This window comes from Toxoplasma gondii, chromosome X (genome assembly GCF_000006565.2).
Source record: "Toxoplasma gondii ME49 chromosome X, whole genome shotgun sequence".
NCBI classification, from domain to species: Eukaryota; Apicomplexa; class Conoidasida; order Eucoccidiorida; family Sarcocystidae; genus Toxoplasma; species Toxoplasma gondii.
Window position 1 is genome coordinate 3799149 of NC_031478.1, and position 19786 is coordinate 3818934.

Genomic DNA, 19786 nt, shown 5'->3' on the forward strand with positions numbered 1-19786 from the left:
GACTGGCACACACAGCTTCCTTCTGTTCCAGTCCGGCGCTTTGCCTGGGACAGTCAAACGAGCGCGCAGGTCAATCGTGCATTCCGTTTTACATCTGCTCTTCCACATTTGATTTGCCAGTGCCTGTTCCTCTGCTCCTGTGTCTCGTACTGCCTTCTCGCCTCTTTCGTTTCTTTGCGCCTCTGCTTTCCGGTCCTTCCCGCGTACGTCCACGCGAGTCTCTTGCCAATCTTCACTTGGGTGAACTCTCGAGTCGACATGCGGGTCTCAGGACGCAGTCGTAGACGAGTAACCAGTGAGCTAAGTACTCAGAGTCCGCGCCGGGTGCGAATGGAAGTCCGTCCAGCACGGTGGAAACCTCCAGGGCGCTGCGATACGAAGCAGGAACTACTCAAACGTTGATGACGTTTTGAGAACTCTGGGTCTCGCGCTTCCCTCAGACCGCACGCCGAGTGCGAAGCCGAGAGACGAACGAGTCTGACAGACCTTTCTCTCCTCCGTTTTTCCTCACGCGGGGTAGTGGCTTCGCTTTGGGGGTGGGGGGTTTCCTCGCTGGTTTTGGTTACTTCGAGATGCTGAAAAGGGCGCTTTGTCAACGGAGTCTGGCCGGTGAACTTCGCGCTCTCTGTCAAGAGAGAAGGACAGAGACACACGCGGAACTTCTACTCGATGAGGCATCAGTGAATTCGATCCACTTCCCTTTCAGTGGTACTTGTTCTCTGCTCTCATTTCTTTCTTTTCTTCTCATTTGCTTTCTCACCTCCACGTTCCCCTTCTTCTCTCTTTCTTCTCCGTGTCATCCCCTGTTTCTTCTTCGTTTCTTCTTCGGTTCTTCCTCTGCTCTTCCTCCGTCTCCTTTTTTCTGCCTCTTCCCTCGCTTCGCCTCCCTGTTTTCCTTCTTGTCGTTCGTTCTTCAGAGTCCTGTTCTTCAGAGTCCTGTTCTTCCTGCGTCTTTCAATGGCCTTCGCGTTCAACTGCGTTCCTCTGTCTCTGGGATGCGCTGCAGCTGTCGACTGCCAGGTCACTGCCTGGGGCGCCTGGTCGAGCTGCTCCGTGACTTGCGGCGGCGGCCAACAAGACAGGCTCCGGTCGATCGTCAGACCGGCAGCTCACGGAGGCAAGGAGTGCCCTGGCTTGAGGGAAGTCCACCCATGTGCGACGTATCCTTGTCGTAAGTCGAGGGACAAAACTGACGCTCCGCTGTGGTGTCGACGAAGCGTAGAGAAACCGTGAGGTGTGACCGGACTCGATCGGGAGCCTGTACGCCTTCATGCGACTTGACGGCAACCGAAGGACGTACACAAATGATCCCTCTCTCATGTGACATTCGACGTCGTAGATGCCTGTGCGTAGTAGACTGCATGCACTGGCGAGTGCTCGCCTTCTGTTCAGGGACATCCTGAGAAATTGCGCCTTGCACTGGCCTGGGCCTTCATTCGTTCCTTCACACGAGTTACAGACACCTTGTCGGAACAGTTGACTGAGTGCCGCAACTCCGCAGAGCTGCCAGGATCCTGCCTCGACTTGGGTCCTGTTCTCTGTCCTGCTCTGTACACATGGCGAATCTTCACCCCACTGAGAGACACTGAGCTTCTTCCAGTCTGCGCTTCGCTTCGTCTTCGGTCGGCTGCTCTGCCGCTCTGCCGCTCTGTGGTGCCGGCTCGTTCGTCTCGTGCACGTTGATCTGTGAAGCGCTGCGCCTCACAAGCCAGTTTTCCACCTCTCCACATCCCCCCGCCTCCTCAAGCCGCAGACGTCTGCACGACTGAGAGAGGCTTGTGTCAGCGTAGACGCGTATGGAGCTGATCCGCTCACTCCTCTTGTGGCGCGTTCGCTCTCTTCTCTTCAGCGACCGACTGTCGACTCTCCGACTGGACCGAGTGGACGGCATGTTCAGCCGACTGCGGCCTCGGCTCCCAGACGCGGACGCGTCGGATCTTGACGCCGGCCTCCGTCGACCCTCCTGGGGCTTCTTGCGGGCCTCTGACGGAGGAGAGAAGGTGTTTCGCGCCTCGCGGTGCATGCAGAGAAGACTGCGAGTTGTCCGCGTGGAACGACTGGACAGGCTGCTCGCAGTCCTGCGGACTCGGCGGCGTTCGGACGCGCTCGCGGCAGGTCGCCAAGCCAGGCGGCCTCGCGGGCGGCCGGAGCTGCGCCGGAGAGAGCCTCGTCCAAGAGGAAGCCTGCAACGAGTCAGTGCCCTGCGTTGGCGACTGCGAGGTGGGCGACTGGGGAGAGTGGACAGGCTGCTCGGTTTCCTGCAGCGAAAAGAAGACGCAGGAGGAGTTGAAGAAGAACGCGGGAGGACGGCGCATGCAGGCGGGGCGGAGCAGGGCGAACGCCCGGCGCTTAGGCCCTGGGGGCGACGGCGCCGAAGCCGCGAGTGACGAGACGAAACGCGACACACACTTGCTCTCGGGAGGCGGCAAACGCATGCGAAGTCGCGCAGTTTTGAAGCCGGAGAAAAACGGAGGAATGCCTTGCCCACAGACAGAAGAAATCGACGACTCCTGCAACGCCGACGTCCCCTGCCCTGTCGAGTGTACATACACCCCGTGGACCGACTGGACTCCTTGCAGCGTGACCTGCGGTGTGGGGAAGCAGACGCGACACCGAGAAATCGCGACCGACGCGCAGTTCGGTGGAAGGCCTTGTGACAACCTCGAAGACTTCATCGACTGCATGGCAGACGTCTTGTGCGTGGATGACTGCGAGGTCTCGGACTGGGGCGAGTGGAGCACATGCTCCGCGTCCTGTGGCGGCGGCGTCCGGAAACGCGGCAGAAAAGTAAGGCAAAGGCACTTTGGTGTTGTTCCTCGAAGGTTCTGCACGTTGAAAAGACGCTGCGGATTTTTCTGGCGGAAAAAGTTCAACTGTTTCACGAACGAAGAACTGAGCATTTGAGCAAGAGGGTGAACGGCGACTCTCTGCGTTGACGGTCGACAGCCAGTTCGAGAGTGAGAGCAGTGTACAGTTCTAGCAATATGCACATGGCCATGTGTCTGTGTATATATCTACACATAGGTAGACAGATCTTTGTCCTTTTTGTCTAAACATAGATATGCATGCGCATCGATATATATATATATATATATATATATATATATAGTTGTGAATCAGTGTGCAGGTACGTATGGGATGCCCACTGGAAGATAGCGTTGCCTTCTTCGCTTCGTGCTCTCCAGAAGGAAGGGATCCGTGGCTGGGTGGGGGTTGTTGGTTCCGTTGAATCACTGAACGCCTTGGAGATGCAGAGAAACAGGCGCCGGGGGAGGAGCTCCCAGAGAATCGAGTTACTTTGTAGAAATGCCGGAAGACAGACGACAGCGCCTGTGCACATGAACAAAGGCCGTCTCTCTTTTCGTTTACCTTCTTTTTCCTTCTGTCCATCCTCTCCTCCCTGTCCTGCCTCGCCTTGTGCGTGTGCCTCCCCTCCTTTGCTCTGTCCCGACCTTCTCCGTCTCTGTCTCTGGGTGTCTCTGTCTGTCCTCTGGTTCGCGCCAAGTCTTGGCTGTCTCTGTCTGTCCTCTGGTTCGCGCCAAGTCTTGGCTGTCTCTGTCTGTTCGCGTCGCCTTCCAGGTTTTGCGGGCGCCCACGAACGGCGGACGTCCTTGTCCCCCTCTGACGGACTTCGACGCATGCGGCTTGGCTAGCTGTCACGGCACAGACTGCGAGGTGGGTGAATGGAGCCCATGGTCGAGTTGCTCGAAGGTTTGCGGCGGCGGAGTGCATGCGCGGACGCGACCGGTTTTGACGGAACGTCGAGGAAGCGGCCGCGACTGTCCGTTCCCGCTGCTCGAGCGCGAAGGCTGCAACTTGTTCAGGTGTCCAGACACCGCGTGCGAGGACAATCCCGACGTCCCCGTGATGACTGGCGGCGTCGAGTGCCGCGTACTTCTTGCGATGGGATGTCAGCGTCTGCTGAAGGATCTCGCGGAAGAAAACGACCGAGAGTTTCCTGCCCACATTCCTCCCGAAACGCGAGTGCAAGATGCCTGCCCGGCGACTTGCGGAACCTGCGCCGAGTGTGCGCCTGGGTGTCAGCTCCGCGACCTTGGAAATCGCCACTGCGACGACGCATGCAACAACGCGGCTTGCCAGATGGACTTGGGCGACTGCGGGGGCGACTGCGAACTCGACAAAGAGAAAAAACCAAACTTCTTCGCGGCGCTGGGCCTCGCAGCCGACCCCCCGACCTCGACGCTCCTCCGCGGTCAGACGGCCGTCCTCAGCTGTACAGACGCCGGAACGCGGCTGGCCGGGTTCCCCGCGCTGCGGCAACTCGCCGTCGCATGCCGAGGCCGCGACATATTTGAACTTTTCCCTCAGGGTCTTCGACTGGCAGGTGCACGAGACGGAGAAACGCGCGGCGAGTTGGGAGACGTTGCTCTCCCGGCCTGCGTCCCCGACGCCTGTCCGTTCGTTTACGTCGACGGCTTTGGAAAGGAGGGTGAGAACGGACCGCAAGATGCCTCGCTGGCTCTGCAGCAGCTCGACGGCGTCTACTACCGAGGTGACGCGCAGAGAGGCTTCCCGCGGTACGTCCAGGAGAAGGTTGGACAACCGAAGTACTTCCTCTGGATGCACGCAGAGCCGAGCGTCGATCTGCGAAGCGGGCCGGACTCGAAGCAGACCTCGTCCTCTGTTTCGCCGTCTCGCGCGACTGCCGGCACCTTCGTCTGGCGACTCACGGCTTCCGATCCTCTCGAATCGGAGACGCCGCGAGCCTCCCAGAGAGGTCACACCCGAGAGAAGGAGAATCTGAAGAAGCTGGAAAAGGCGGCTGGGCCAGAAGCGAAGACTCCCGGCGTGCAGAGAACGGAGGCGGACGCTGTGCTTCTGGCTGTCGGAACAGGGACGAGGTGCAGGACGCCTTCCGTGGGGAAGGACGGCCCTCTCGACTGCGTGGACTTCTGGAGTGTCGGCGAAGTCGACGCAGCCGGAGGGGCAGTGAAACTTGGGAAGAAAATTCCTGGCAAAGACATCACGTGAGTCGCTTAGAGACCTGCGGAGAAGACGCAGAAGCTGCATGGTTTTTCAAGAAACGAGACTGAGGTCTTTCTCTCTCCCTTATCCACTCCACCCATCGCCCGCGATGAGTCCTGGCCAGGTCTCGCGCGTCTTAGCATCCACTGCGGGGAAGATGCGGAAAAGGGAGGTTCCCAGTCTCCTTTCTTGTGGATTTTCTCCTTTGCAGGTATTTCTTCTTTCTCTGCAGGCTCTCTGCTTCGCATCTCTTTCTGTAGGGTTCCTTCTCCACTCTTTTGTGTTCCTTTCTCGTCTTCGCTTCTCCCCTTCTCCATCTCTCCTCTCTTCGCTTTTCTCTCTCGCCTTCCTCCCCCTCCTCATCTGCTCTTCTTCTCTGTCGCGGTCTCCTCGCAGCCTGCGGTGTCTGTCGTCGGAGGCGGAGAAGGAAGAGTTGCTCGCGTCCCTCCTGGCCACTGCCGTTCCTGCCTCCGATCCGCAAGCGCATTTCGAAGAGCCTCCGTCGACAGTCGTCGCAGGCTCGCAGATGTTCTGCGAAGACCAGCCAGACGTCGAGCGGGTGTCTCAGAAGACTTGCGCGGAGCTGAAGAAGCTGCTCAAGTGTGACTTCGTGCTCGCGGACGCGGGCGTCGACGAGCTCCCCGAGTTCCTCCCGGCCGACGCCACCCTCGCCCTCGCCTGTCCCCAGACTTGCGGCCTCTGCAGAGAGTGTGCCTTCAGATGTCCGCTTTGGTTTCTCGGCAACAAACACTGCGACGCTGCCTGCAACAACGCAGCCTGCGAGTTCGACCGCGGAGACTGTCTGGCAGACGCGCCGGCCGCGGGAGGCCTGGAGCCCAACGCGCCGGCGTGGGTCCGAGGAGACACCCAGCAGCAGGCCGAGGAGCTGCACGGCGCGGAAGAGTGCGTCGACGATGCAGCCGTGAAAGAGATGGGATACAGCTGCAAGTTGCTGTTGAAAGTTGCGAAAGAGCAATTTCCGGCTCTCGGCTGCGCGGCGAAACTTCTGGACCTGAACCCCAACGCACAACTCCCGCCCGGCGTCCCTGAAGTCGCCAGAGTCAAAGACGCCTGTCCAAAGTCTTGCGACGCATGCAGCGGTGAGAGGAAGACACCAAAAGCGTAGGGGGGGAGGAGGACGGCAAGGAAGAAAGAAGGCCGAGACAGAAACAAGGAGAAAGAACGACAGGGCGAGGGACAAGGACAGAGGCAAGAAGTGGGCACCTGTGCCCGACGAGAAAGGAAAGCAAAAGAGAGAAAAGGAGAAAAAACAGGAGAGCCTGCTGTCTCTGGTGGCTCTCGGGAACTCCTTCGGCGCTGTTCCGAGGCGTCTTCTCAGCGGGACTTTCGGTCCTGGCCCTGTCATATTTCCGCTCGTTCTGTCTCGCCGACCTTTTCGTCCTAGCGAGCATGCATCCGCCCGCATGTCAAAAAAACAGCAGACGCGGGAGCGTCTCCATGTCTCGGTCACTCTTTCTGGTCAATAGAAAGGACCGCGTTTTTCCCCAACATGTTTCGGAGGAATCTGGCGATCTCCTTGCACAATCTGCGACAGACTTTTGCACATCCAGAAGTTCATATTCTGATGTTTTTACTGCTTCTGGCGGAGTCTCTCAAACGCGAGTTTAAACGTAATGCAGCTTATTCTTCTGTGTCGGTGCGTTAACCAAGTAAGTTCGTCGAGCCTCACCTGGTCCCTGGCTGCTGCTGCTTGCCGCCGCGCTTCTCGAATCCGTCTCCGGTGCTCGGCTGCTACGAAACGCTTCTTTCTCCTCCATTTCAAAGTTCTGCAGAGGCGCGACTCTGTCCCGGTTTCAGATCCAGACTTGCTTCGGCGCGGCGGACGAGGAACCGTCCCCCACAAGTCCGAGAAAGAGAGTGCGTCGTGCGAAGACGACCCTGCCGTGAGAGAGATGGGATCCACATGCAGACTTCTTCTCGCAGCTGCAGAGGAAGGAGGAAAGGGTGGATGCGACGCGAAGCTTCTCGACCTCGACGAACAGAAACAGGAACTGCCTCGAGGAGTTCCAGCGACCGCGCGAGTCAAGGACTTGTGCCCGAAAACATGCAATGCATGCAACGGTACATATACACACACCTCATCTCTACGCGTACACCGCAAAGAAGTGACGACGGTGCTTGCTCACACGGGTGGAGACGGTCGCGCCGATGAAGCGCGGGAGAGGAGAGCAGATGAGGGGAGAGAAAAGAAGGAAAAACGAGAAAACAAAGGAAGCAAGAACGCCAGACGCAACGACAACCGCGAGCGAAAGGCTGGAGTGATTATATGTCTATATATACATAAATATATATAGATAGATAGGTAGATAGGAAATAGGTAGATACAGATATGCATCTATGTGATTCGACATTGACTCTGGAAACTGTGTATTTCTGTCCAACAGCAAACACACAGAATCTTCAGTCGCACGCCGCCCTGTTCTTCTCGTTGCTGTGTGCAGCCACCCTTTTCTCTCTCCGATTATATATATATATAAATGCATATATGTATATATGTGTATATGTGTATATATGTATATATACGTGTATGTGCATGCACACTGCACTATGTGACCGCACGAATCTGCATGTAGGCGTATGCTTGTTAGGTGTCTCCGTGTCGACCAATGCATGTATGTGTAGAAGCATCGCTCTATATATATATATATATATATATATATATGTCCATGTATATCTTTGACCTGCGTATGTCTACATGCGAATGTGCGCTTGAGCGTCTGTTTTGTGTTTGCTTTCTTACTGCACGCGAATCATCTTGTTTTTAGATAAGGATCGCCTAGTCCGCCCGCGGCAAGACGCAGCCACTGCATGCGAAGACGACCCACTAGTGAAGTCGCTGGGATACACCTGCAGTCTCCTCGTTCGAGCGGCTGAGGATTTCGACGGCTGTGCAACGCGTTTGCTTTCGCTAAAACCTGACCAGGTTCTTCCCCCAGGAATTCCAAGCGAAACGAGAGTCAAAGACGCATGTCCGAAAACATGCAACGCATGCAGCGGTACGCATGCATATATATATATATATATATATATACAAATATATATAAATATATATACAAATATATATAAATATATATACAAATATATATAAATATATATAGGAATATACATAAATACATATACGAACATATATAAATATATATACACATATATATAAATATATAAACAAATATGTATAAATATATATAGGAATATATGTAAATATATATATGTACATATCTGCATATATGTAGCGCGTGAAAGACAGAGATAGAGCCACACACGTGTGGACAGAGAAAGATAGAAATCCACAGAGATATGGACCTGTGCCTTCATAGACAGAGACAGAGATGAGATAGAAAAGGAGATAGGCTTGTGGACAGGTGTATCTATCGAGATAGAGTAAGGTAGAGATACAAGAATCTCACGGCAGCTATAGAGTTCGAAACAGAAAAAAAACAGGTATAGAGAGACTAGATATCTATGGCTATATCTAAATATATATATATATGTATATATATATATATATATCTGGAGGCATTTAGTCCATCTCTACCGCATGGGCTGGCACTCTGTGTCCCTGTTCTGCCTGCACTCGTCTTCATTTGTCGATGGTCTTCCTCGACGCACTCCGGACCCTGCGCGGCGCTGTCGCTTCCCGCGTGGACGAGTCTGTTTCTCGTCTGTTTCGTCCTTGTTGGACTTCCTCTTGCCCGTTGTTTCATTTCGCTCTCTTTGTTCTTCCTTCCTCACTCGTTTTCTTTCGGTTTCCCCGTTCCTTCGCTGCTGACTTCCCTTTCAGACTCCGACCGCCTGATTCGGCCGACTGGCGCAGACCGTGCGACCGCATGCGAAGACCATCCGGCAGTGGAGGCACTTGGGTACACCTGCAAGCTTCTGCTCTCCGTCGCGGCCTCGGAAGACGTCGGAGGCTGCTCCGCGCTTCTCAGAGATCTGCAAGGACCTGGGGAGAAAGTTGTCGAGACGCTTCCTGAAGCAACGCGCGTCAAAGACGCTTGTCCGAAGACATGTCGCGCCTGCGACGGTGAGCTCAGGGCTCCTGAAGGAAGAGTGAAAAAGGCGGAAAGCCACAGATAAACAGAGATACGTAGAGGAGCGCCCTGGCGACAGAAGAGAGGAGGAACTATGGCAACGAGAAGAAGACCAGGTGCACGAAATCGAGGAAACAGTCGGACAGAGAGAGAGCCGACTGTGACGAGTTATCGAATGTCGACTGCGCGCCCACACCCTAAACCGAAACCGGAGAAAAAAAAGAGAAGAAGGCGAAGACAAGAATCGAGATGGAGGCAGAAAGACAACTCGGGGTGGCGCACAGAAGCGACAGAACACAAAACAGTCTCTGGAACAGAGGAACAGAGAGAACAACCGCCTCCCAGATCTCTTCCTCGGCATGCAAGGGAGAAGATTCTGCAGCGTTTCAATCTTCTCTCGCGGTGTTCCTGCGCATCTGGGGCGGACGCCGCGTGGAGTAACTGTGCGAGAGGCGCGCAGGCGCTCGCGATCTGCGAAGCAGATGGAGAGAAAACGAGGAGCGCAGGAAGAGAACGCAGCTTCTCTCGAGTCGTCTGTGTCTCGACTGGCGGTTCGCGACTCTCCGAACCGCGCTGGCTCGGTGTTATTCTCAGACCATAAAGCAGCGTTTTGATCAGACCTGTTCTGACGAAGTAGAGTTGCCGCAGCGTAGGAAGAAAAAACTTCGCATATCAGCATGCCCACTCAGGCTGCCTGTGGCGCTGCTCTGCCTCTCAGATCCCTCGCTTCTCGTTCCGGCGGTGAAAGAGAAGGAGGGCGTTTCCTGTCTCGGCGATTGCTGCGATGTGCCGATGCTGGAACAAGAAACAGGCAAGCGAGAGCCACAGACGAAACGGAAGGAATGGTGGACTCATGCGGGTCTCCAGCGAGAAGCGCTCTCGCCAGGGGAGGCGCAGGCATCCACCTCCTTTTGCGATCGCGGCATTCGTCACGTAGAGCGTTCGCTGTGACGCGACGAGTTGCGCGAAGAGACAGACAAAAACATGAAATACACCTTCTTTCAGAGAGAAACATTTTGTGTGTGCCAGGCACCATGCACAGTGCCGTGCTTCACCTTCGTCAGGAGTATCCGAGTATTTCAAATGCATTTGCGGGCGTATTTTTATATACTTTTATATATTCATGCATACACATGCACGCATCCGTGTATCTGCAGTTGTTCGCCGAGCTGCAAAGACGCATTTGTAGAGATAGCGGCAAGGATGTCTTTGCATAAATAGCTGTACGGATGGATACACCTCTTTCCACGCAGATACATACATGGCCCTATGGACCCTCGCTTCGCACGCTAGAGATACACGCGCTCAACTCACCTGCATATACATGCATATATCTATATGTATATTTCTATGTATATATACATATATGTATATCCCTATGTATATATATATATATATATATGTGTGTAGATGATTGTCGAGGTTTCCGTATGTCCATGTGAAGGAGACAGCAGGTTGCAGACGGCTTCCTTCCTTCTTTTGGGAAGCTCGTGTAGGCCTGTATTTTTCAGAGTTTGCAAGCGCTGGTGTTTCGCGCGTTTGCCTCTAGACGTTTGCGGCAGACTGGATGACAGAGAAGGAGAGATCGTGCCTGTGTTTCTGCTTTCCAGATTTGTGGGTCGCGTTGCCTCCACACAGCTTCCTTTCTCCTTCCCTTTTTCGCTGCGCAAGTTTCCTTGTCAAAGCCATTCTCTCTCTTGTATCTGTTCTGTCGTCTCTTTTTTCGTCTCCACTTCTCTTCCACGATTCGCTTCTCTCTCGTGTATCTGGCTGGTGTACCTTTCTCTCTTTGCTTAGCGTTGCTGTCTCTCTCTCTGCTCCTCGCTCTCCGTTCTCCTGTCCACCACATACTTCCTAAAACGCGCTTTGACGCGTCGTCCGTTTCGCGTCGACCGCGTCGACCGCGTCGTGCGTTTCGGCTGCGTCTCCTCTGCGACAAGTTTCTTCTGCGGCAAGTTTCTTCTGCGGCAAGTTTCTTCTGTGGCAAGTTTCTTCTGCGGCAAGTTTCTTCTGCGCGGCTCCATTGTCTCGCGGCCTCTGCAGGCTACACCTGCAAGCAAATCAAGGCGTTCGTGAACGGCGATTGTTCGGTGTTGCTGAAGGACCTGAGCAGCGCAGCGCTGCCTCCGCAAGTTCCCCCGACGACGACTCTGGAGGACGCATGCCCGTTCACCTGCGGCGCCTGTTCGACCGAGCAGTGCAACGACAATCCGTTGGTGGAAAAGCTCGGTTACTCTTGCGGGGAGATTCTCTCCGCTGCCTCGGGCCGAGGCGGCTGCGAGGCGATGCTCTCCGAACTCGCGGGCCCTGCCGGTCCGCCGCTGCCTCCCGAGATTCCTGCGCACACTCGTGTGAAAGACGCATGCATGCGCTCCTGTCGGAACTGTCCGTCGATCCGCGAAACGGACCAAGCGGCGCTATGTCACGATGATCCGCGCCTCCCGCAGATGGGATACAGCTGCGAAACGATGCTGCCCTACGCGCAAGGCTGTCACACCGTCCTCCGCGACCTCTTGCCCTCGAACGCCGTCTACCTCGACGGTGTCGACCCTGCCGAGACGCTCGCGACCTACTGCCGTCTGTCTTGCGGAATCTGCATGCAGAAACAGCCGACCGGCGCATGCAGAAACAACCCTCTGGTCGAGGCACACGGCTACTCCTGCGCGCTCCTCGTCAAGGCCTCTGCGCTCGGATGCAACGCGAAGCTGAAAGACCTCTCCGACGCGCCTCTGCCTCGGGGGATTCCAGAGAACGCGCGTGTGAAAGACGCCTGTCTCCTCGAATGCGGCGGATGCATCCAGGTCCCCACCTGCTACGACGGCTTCCAGAACGGCGACGAAGAAGGCGTCGACTGTGGCGGACCCTGCAGGCCTTGCCAACCTTGCTCGCCGTCGCTGTTCAAGGCGCTCGGAGAGGCCTACACCATCACCGCGGGCAGAGGAACGCAGCACGGAGCTGTCCGCGAAATCCGGTGCTCTGAAGGCTTCGACAAAGTCGCGGGGAAGGAACCAGAAACTCTCGTCTGCCAAGACGGAGTCTTCCCAGTCCCAACTCTCAAGTGTGATGTCCGAAAAGTACAAGTCGAATACGGAACTCTCACCATCGACAACGCTGGGGTGAGACAGCCCAGGAAACCACGGAATCGCGACATCCAAGAAAAAACCTTTCTCGACAATCCACGGCTCACAGTCCACGGCCTTCACAGTTCAACTCGCGCGGCATAGCAGGAGACATGCTCTGCTGTTTCCAATCAAATCAACAAAAATGCTCCAAAGATATATATTGATATTTATTTATTTATATTTATATATATATATATATATATTTTACATTTATATTTATATATGCATGTGGGTGTGTACGTGTGTTCGGATAAATATGTGCGTGTCCGTGCCTGTCTCTCTCTTCGTCTCGATGCGGTTGCGCTTTTGATTTCCGCTCTGTCCTCCGACATGTTCCTCTCCGTCTATCTCTCTGTATCTTTAAACCACTCCACCTCTTTGCTTTTCCCCAATTCTATCCCTCTCTACCTCTTTCTCTACCTCTTGCTCTACCTCTCTCTCTACCTCTTTCTCTACCTCTTTCTCTACCTCTCTCTCTACCTCTCTCTCTACCTCTTTCTCTACCTCTCTCTCTACCTCTCTCTCTACCTCTCTCTCTACCTCTCTCTCTACCTCTCTGTGTCCATCTCCCTGTCCAGCATCCTTTGTCTCTCCATCTCCCTGTCCAGCATCCTTTGTCTCTCCATCTCCCTGTCCAGCATCCTTTGTCTGTCCATCGCTCTAGACGGCTGCTGGCGCTTCGCCTTCTTTTATCCGTAGGACTTGGGCGCCGAGGCCATCCCGTCGCTGTATTTTGCCTTGCTGCATGCGCTGCGACTGACGACGCCGTACGAGCTGCGCCTGCTGGCGGCAGGGCCGGAGCGGCGTCCCCGCGAGGCTCTCGGCGGCGGCGCAGGCGCATGCAGCGACGACCCGCGGGTGGAGGAAATGGGATACTCGTGCGGCATTCTTTCGTCTTTCTGCGACGCGGAACTGCATGCACTCGCAGCAAGCCAAGGCAAACAACTGCCTGCTTGGCTCCCGCAAGGCGCGAAAGTTAAAGACGCCTGTCCGGCCTCCTGTGGCGCATGCAGTGAGGGAGATGCCGCAGGGAGGAGAAGACGGCGGGGAAACGAAACGGACGAAGGAAGAGAGAAGAGGAAGAGAAAAGGAGGGGAAACACCAGAAGAGAAAGGAACGTGAACAGAAGGGCGGATAACTGAGAGGAAAAATACCAACGAGGGGAGACGCGCCCGTTAGCAAGGAGAGAGAAAGAAGGCTGAGATGGGTGGCTGCTGCACTCCAAGTTTCCTTCGGTTGCGTCCTCAACTGGTTTGAGAAATACAGATAAACAGATACATCACACAGAGTTTAACCGAGAGATGCAGAAATGAATGGGCCTAAAAACACCAACGGATATATATATATATATATATGGAGAGAGAGAGAGCGAAAGAGAGGAGATATACATAGACACGGACGAACCCATAGAAGGGGATATGGATAAATACAAAGAGGCAAACATCAATGGATACATAGATGGATGGACATATATATATATATATACAGACATGCATAGAAGCATGCATAGAGGTATACGTAGAAGGACATAAAGACAGAGAGAGGCAAATATAAAATAAGGAGGTGTAGAGACAGGTGTAGATAGATCATCATTGAGACCGATAGGCATAGATAGGCAAGAGAGAGCCATACAAGCATAGTTCTACATACAGCTAAATGTGTAGGTAGACTTATAAGTATGTATGAAACAACTCGGAGAGGCACAAATGAATGGAGGTGTACGAATCTTTCTTCACAGAATGGGTGTCTCATTCCACCTCTTCTGGTTTCTGCTGTCTTGGGCTTGTCTCTGTGTAGGTCAGCGTCGCCGTTTGTCAGCCTTGTCTGCTTCTTCTTCTTCTTCGAGGTCTCTGTCTGCATCTTCCTCCTCCTCTTTTCGGCCGCTCTTTCTCGACTACGGCGTCGCTTGGTCGACTCCGAACCTCCCTTTCTCTTCGCGATTCACAGAGGAGACGCCTGCGTTGTTCCTGAACAGTTTGTACTCTCAGTTTCTCGAGAGACACTTGGCAGTCGTCGACCCGCAGACAGGCGCCTTGCATTCCGCAGCCGCAGCGATGCGCCAGCGGCCTTTCCTCGTCACCTTCGAGGCGCCGACCCCTCTCAGGCTGTCGCTCCGCTTCTGGGATCGAGGCTTCGGAGCTGTCTCGCCTCCCGAAGTCGCCAGAGGCCTCTTCGTCCTAGCAGGCCTCCCCCTGCCGACCGCCCAGGAGATCCGCTTTGGGCTCCAAACGCCGGAGCGGGCCCGTGCGCCCCGAGAGGAGACACCTGCGCGAAGTGTCTCCGCGGGCGCCTGGATGCCGCCGACGGGTGGCGAAGCGAAACTCAGTCCGCATGCAGAGGTCCAGTACGACTTCACCAACGAGAAGAAAACTCTCGTTCCCCTCCAGCCTGGCCTTGCGCGTCTCCTCGGCGCATGCGCGACCTCCGAGGCACAAGCCGACGCCAAGAACTGCTGTGGATTCCACGCAGAAATGCAGGCAAGAACAAACAAATGCACACACTGCCGAGAGCAGAGATCTGTCCATGTGTATCGATGGATAGACGGACAGGCAGATCGAGATGAAGCAGCTGGAGAGATAGGCAGACAGATACAAACACAGACGCGCATGTGTATGTACACGTTCATGTGTGTATTCGTGGATAGAAAGATATGGATATATGCATCCGCGTTTGTACATATGTGAGTGGAACGGACTGGATTTGCATACTGGACGATGGCCAGCCTAAGGAAACTGACACATCGGAAACGTAGATCTATCTATAAAAATGTAAGCAGGGGTGTACATCTATTTGCATATATATATATATATATATATATAGATATATCGATAAGTATATATATATATATATATATACATATATATATATATGTATCTAGATATATCGATAAGTATATATATACACACACACATATATGTATATAATATGCATATATATGTAGATATGTACATATATCGCTATACAGACATGTAGATATTTGTGTAGTTCCTTTGGATTTGTGTGGCTGCATGCGTTCGGGTGTAACGAGGCGTCTGTTTGCTCTTCCGCCTCGTCGATAGAAACCGCCGAGTATCCGCTTCCTGTTCTCGGTAAATGGCTGTGGGCAGTTGGTTGGAGCCTCTACAGAGGGAGGGGACTCAGGAGTCCACTGGGTGTGCAGCTGGCGTAGAACCCGTCAAGGTGTATCTCGAACGTGCAGTCTTATATCGTTTCAGTCGCATTCTGCTGAGGTGAAGAAGCCTTCAGTGACATGCGACAGTGGTCCTCGAAAGAGTTGTCGATCTCAAGCAGTCCACAACGGGGCGAGAATCACGGGGGTGTTCCTTTTCTGCGTTTCAAGAGCGGAGTCGAGCGTTCGAAACGCGTGTCTCTCGAAACATGCGAGCGGCCAAAAAAGACAGTTTACCGAGATTTGCATTCCAGCATCGACTGTAGAACTTTGAACGTAATTCATCGTGCAAAGTATTCACAGGCAACGCGGTGTGTATTCATCCCGCTCTTTTGAACTCTGTGGTCAATATGTACCTATGACGCCTTCTTGAATCTGGAAGTCAGTGCCTGCATATGGTAGCGAAGCTGTCGTAACTCTTAATGGGGACATCTTTACTCGAGCAATTCAGTCAACAGACAGAGGCTTGGCCACCCAACAGACGCGTGCGTCTCGCAATCTCGGTTTTCCCGAGCGATCAGATATCGAGCAAAGCAAAGGCGTCTCGTGGTCTGCGTTTTTTTCGTCTTCCCTGCCTTTCCTCTGTCGCTGCGTCATGCTCTCTTCCTTCCACTCCATTGTCTGCTTGCTCCAATTCGATTCTTCTCCCCTTCTCCTCCTTCGGCTTGGGCTCCTGCTGCTTCTCTCCACTCGCGTCTGCGTTTCCACCTACTACGGCCTGCTTCGTCTCTTTGCTCTCTCTCTTCTCTCTCTCCTGTTCCGCTTGTATTCCACTTGTGTTCCACTTGTGTTCCTCTCGCCTCCCATCTCTGCCTTTGTTTGCCTTCCTCTGAGCCTCCACCGTCTCCTTTTTTTTCTCGGCGTTTTGTTTAGGCGTTGCTGGACGGCCCGTGTGGGGTCCATCTGTACACACAGCGCCTGTCTTCGGAGTCGCTGGATACGTTCTGTTCGGGTCGCGTCTCCGAGCGTCGTTGTCTCTCCTCCTTTCTTCTGCTCCTCGACCTGTATCGGTTCCGACCGGGAGTTGGCTGCGAACTTCTCCCCTTGGCCGAGCGCGTCGTCGACGCCTGGTGCTCCAAAGACGCCTCGGGGAACTTCTGCTTCTCCGAGGTCGAGAAGACGCTGGCGAGTCTCGAGGGTCCCGGTCACTTGGCCGCAAAGCCTTCAGACGAACTGGAAGAAACATGCAGTCCAAACAGCTGCTACATGAAACACATTCGCTACTTGGACGCCATCACGCAGCTGCAGGTCGCGTGGAAGCTCTTGGGAGACCCACACGCCTTCTTCAGATCCGACGAGACGCGCCCCGCCCTCAGCAAGGGCATCCCCGGAGATGCCGACGCCGGCGCCGACAGGCAGGCCAGCAGGCAGCAAGGCAACGACGCACACAGCAGAAGTCTGCGACGCCTGCAGAGACCTGAAGCTGACGGCGAAGGCGCAGTCCATGGAGGAGCAGAAAGGACTGGAACCGCCGCGAGAAAAGCGCGCAAAGAGAGCGACGCGAGGAGACCGGGAAGAGCAAGCAACGAGACGGACGCTGAAGAAAACGGACAGACAGAAGAAGCAAAAGACACAAAAGAGGTAGAAAATGAAGACGGATTCAGTGGGAAAGAAGAAACAGGCGGAGCAGAGAAAGCAGCAGAGTCGAAGGGGGCATCTGAGGCTTCTTCGTTTTCCCTGAGGTCGTCGGTGGCCAGGCGCCTGGCTTCGAGGCCTCGAGCTTCCACGTTCTCGTCTTCGACGTCTCCTCTGGATGACCTTTCGCACAAACCGCTCGCTTCGGAGAAATTAAAGTTCAATTCGTCTTCATCCTCGGAAGCTTCCAGGTCGCCTGCTTCCCCTGCTTCCCCTGCTTCTCCTGCTTCTCCTGCTTCTCGCGCTTGGCTCGGAGCCATCGAAACGCATGCAACGCGCCGCGACCGCGCGTACCACAGCCTCGCTCGGCGCCTTCAGCAGAGTGTTGCCACGGTGACAGACATCCTGGGGATTCCTCTGGACGGTTCGTTCTTCTCTGAGATCCGTTCAAGTTCTCGAGAGACGCCATTCGCTTCTGAGGCGTCAAGCGCCGAACATCGAGCTTCACCGCCGTCTTCTTCACCTCCCTCGCTCTCCTCTTCTCCTCGTTCTTTTTCCTCTCGTCGGCCTCGGCGTTTGCAGGGCTTGGAGCCTCGTTTGGCGGCTCACTTTGAGGGACCGCTGGGGGAGAGTTTGGAGGAGATGGTGACTTTGATGTGCACCAAGGTGGAGGGGGACTTCTGTCAGCAGACGCTTGTGTTGCTGGCGGAAGAAAGTCCGGTCAAGAATCCGAGGCTGGTCATACAACCGTGCTCCAGTCGCTGCTTCGTTCCGATCACCGGCCTCCTCGGCAGTCTCGTGGAGAGCTACGGAGAGCGGTACGACGACCCCTTCCACCGCGCTCTGGGGCAGATCATGCGAGCGTATGGGCGCTTCTACTGCACATATAACGAAGCTGGACAAGTCTGCGGGGAAATGCTCTTCAACAAGTTGAAACACGTCGACGTTCCGGCCTTCACTCCGCAAGGCCTCGGTGTGAACTTCTCGCAGTGCACCTGCCCCCAGAGCTTCCTCCAAGTCGGTGACCTGCAGCCGCGGCAAGCGAAACGCGCCTCGAAAAGACAGCGACAGGCCGAAACCCAGAGACCGCTCAAACTCCAGTGCCTCGATTCTCTCCACTCCTCCAGATCCCTCTAAACCACACAACGATCGTAGCCAGAGAGACCAATACAGATACAGAGAGACTTAGAAAAAACTGTAGAAAGATGCATATGCATGTACATATGAACAGACAGAGAGAGATAATATGGTGATGGATGCAGCGAGATCTAGAGAGACCACAGACAGAAAGACAGATAAAGAGCGAGATAAAGAGAGAGATAGACAGATAAGTAGATAGATGTAGATATATGTAGATCGATTGATGGATATATTGATTGATAGAGAGATAGATCGATAGGGGATAGATAGATATGCAGCTGAAATGGTCTGAAGGTAGGAAAGTATATATTTGCATAAATATACACATGTACGTAGGATGCAGGGAGATAGGTGTGTAACAACGCATATGTCGATTTTATAGGGATTTACGCGAGATATTAACCTCCAAACGTTTGTGTATTTGGTGAAGACTGTGCATATACGCGTCGGAACAAGCGCCATTGTGTAACTGTATTTCTGCGCGTTTGCTCGAACTCGGACTTCCCCTCGAGGGGGTCTACTTTGTACTTTCGGATCGGAAACGGTTTCTTTTCTTCATTGACACTTGACGTTAAGAATGCTACTGGAGGCGTCGAACGTCCAGTTTCCAGGCGTCATTCGTGGAGTCCTGGTTGCAGAAAGAGAACCTGAAGCACTGCTGCGTAGATGTGGAAGGTCTGCGTTGGCCGACCCAAAGGTATTTTTCTGCGTCGGCTTGCGTTTTTACCTCACACAACTGCAAGAGTGCATGTCTCTGTATCCGCCGACGCATGTCCAACGGGTCGCGCTTGATTCTTACAAAGGTCTGTCCAGGCCCCCACTGCCGTCCTCGCCTCTGCTCTGTCTGTCGCTTCCGTTGTCCGTTTCAGTCTGCTTTTCCGTTGTTTCTCGACTTTCTTCAGGATGGCCAATGCGACCGTGCCTGCTTCAACGAAGCATGCGGATGGGATGGTCAGGACTGTTTCGTTCGTCGGATGTTCCCTGAGATCTACGAGGCCTTGCTCTCGCTGGTGTCTCCCCAGTGCTCCGCTTTTTCAGCGAGCTTTGAATGCACGGCCAAGTGCAAGAGGCAGTACGAGCGCCTGCTGTTGCCGGAGAAGAACTGCTGCATGGCCGCAGGTTTCGAGCTTCTTTCTTCGCTTCTCGCTGTCGACGTGGAGCATCCACTCTTCGACGCAGAGGCTTGGGCGCCTTCTCGTTCCCTCGCCTTCCTCGAGTACCAGTGCGACTTCGCGCTGGATCGCACCTGCTCTCTCGGTCGCCCTCGACAACAGCTGGTTATTTCGACCTCGCTGTTAGGGGTGGACGCCGGCCGGCTGCTGGCCGACGCAACGAAACTCCGAGAAGTCGAGCAAGTCGTCAGGAAAACCGCTGCTCAGAAACTCGCTCTCGTTGACCAGGACCTCACCCGCATCCTGTCCAGACCTGCGCCGGGCGGTCTCCAACTCCTCACTTTCGTCGACGCAGGCGTCTACACAGATCGAACGCTCCTCGCCATCCAAAACCAGGCAAGAGACGGCAACTCGAGGACCTGTCAGGTTCTCCAAGTCAAGAGCAAACCACAACCAAGGGTAGACAAACATAGATGCATGCATACGTACATACACGCGTACACACACATGTAAGAAGATTCGTATGCAACGCCATACGAAATGTGTCTCTGCACGACACTATATACACTACGCATATGCATATATATAAATAAATATATATTTATATAAATATATATAAATATATATATATAA

At 54.2% G+C, this 19786-nt stretch overlaps 1 protein-coding gene across 1 annotated transcript in view; it reads left to right on the plus strand.

Moving 5' to 3' along the window:
* TGME49_223480 (sushi domain (scr repeat) domain-containing protein) overlaps nucleotides 1-19786 on the plus strand; it is a gene marked incomplete at both ends in the record, with an annotated part of 31922 nt that overhangs the window by 8677 nt on the left and 3459 nt on the right. Inside the window, 13 exons of the mRNA XM_018780002.1 lie at nucleotides 1007-1171; nucleotides 1850-2787; nucleotides 3580-4988; nucleotides 5383-6086; nucleotides 6805-7068; nucleotides 7773-8003; nucleotides 8786-9028; nucleotides 9754-9846; nucleotides 11079-12151; nucleotides 12857-13169; nucleotides 13955-14634; nucleotides 16200-17918; nucleotides 18944-19549. Of these exons, the coding sequence (XP_018635896.1) occupies nucleotides 1007-1171; nucleotides 1850-2787; nucleotides 3580-4988; nucleotides 5383-6086; nucleotides 6805-7068; nucleotides 7773-8003; nucleotides 8786-9028; nucleotides 9754-9846; nucleotides 11079-12151; nucleotides 12857-13169; nucleotides 13955-14634; nucleotides 16200-17918; nucleotides 18944-19549 (8438 nt within the window). The remainder of the gene's footprint in view (nucleotides 1-1006; nucleotides 1172-1849; nucleotides 2788-3579; nucleotides 4989-5382; nucleotides 6087-6804; nucleotides 7069-7772; nucleotides 8004-8785; nucleotides 9029-9753; nucleotides 9847-11078; nucleotides 12152-12856; nucleotides 13170-13954; nucleotides 14635-16199; nucleotides 17919-18943; nucleotides 19550-19786) is intronic.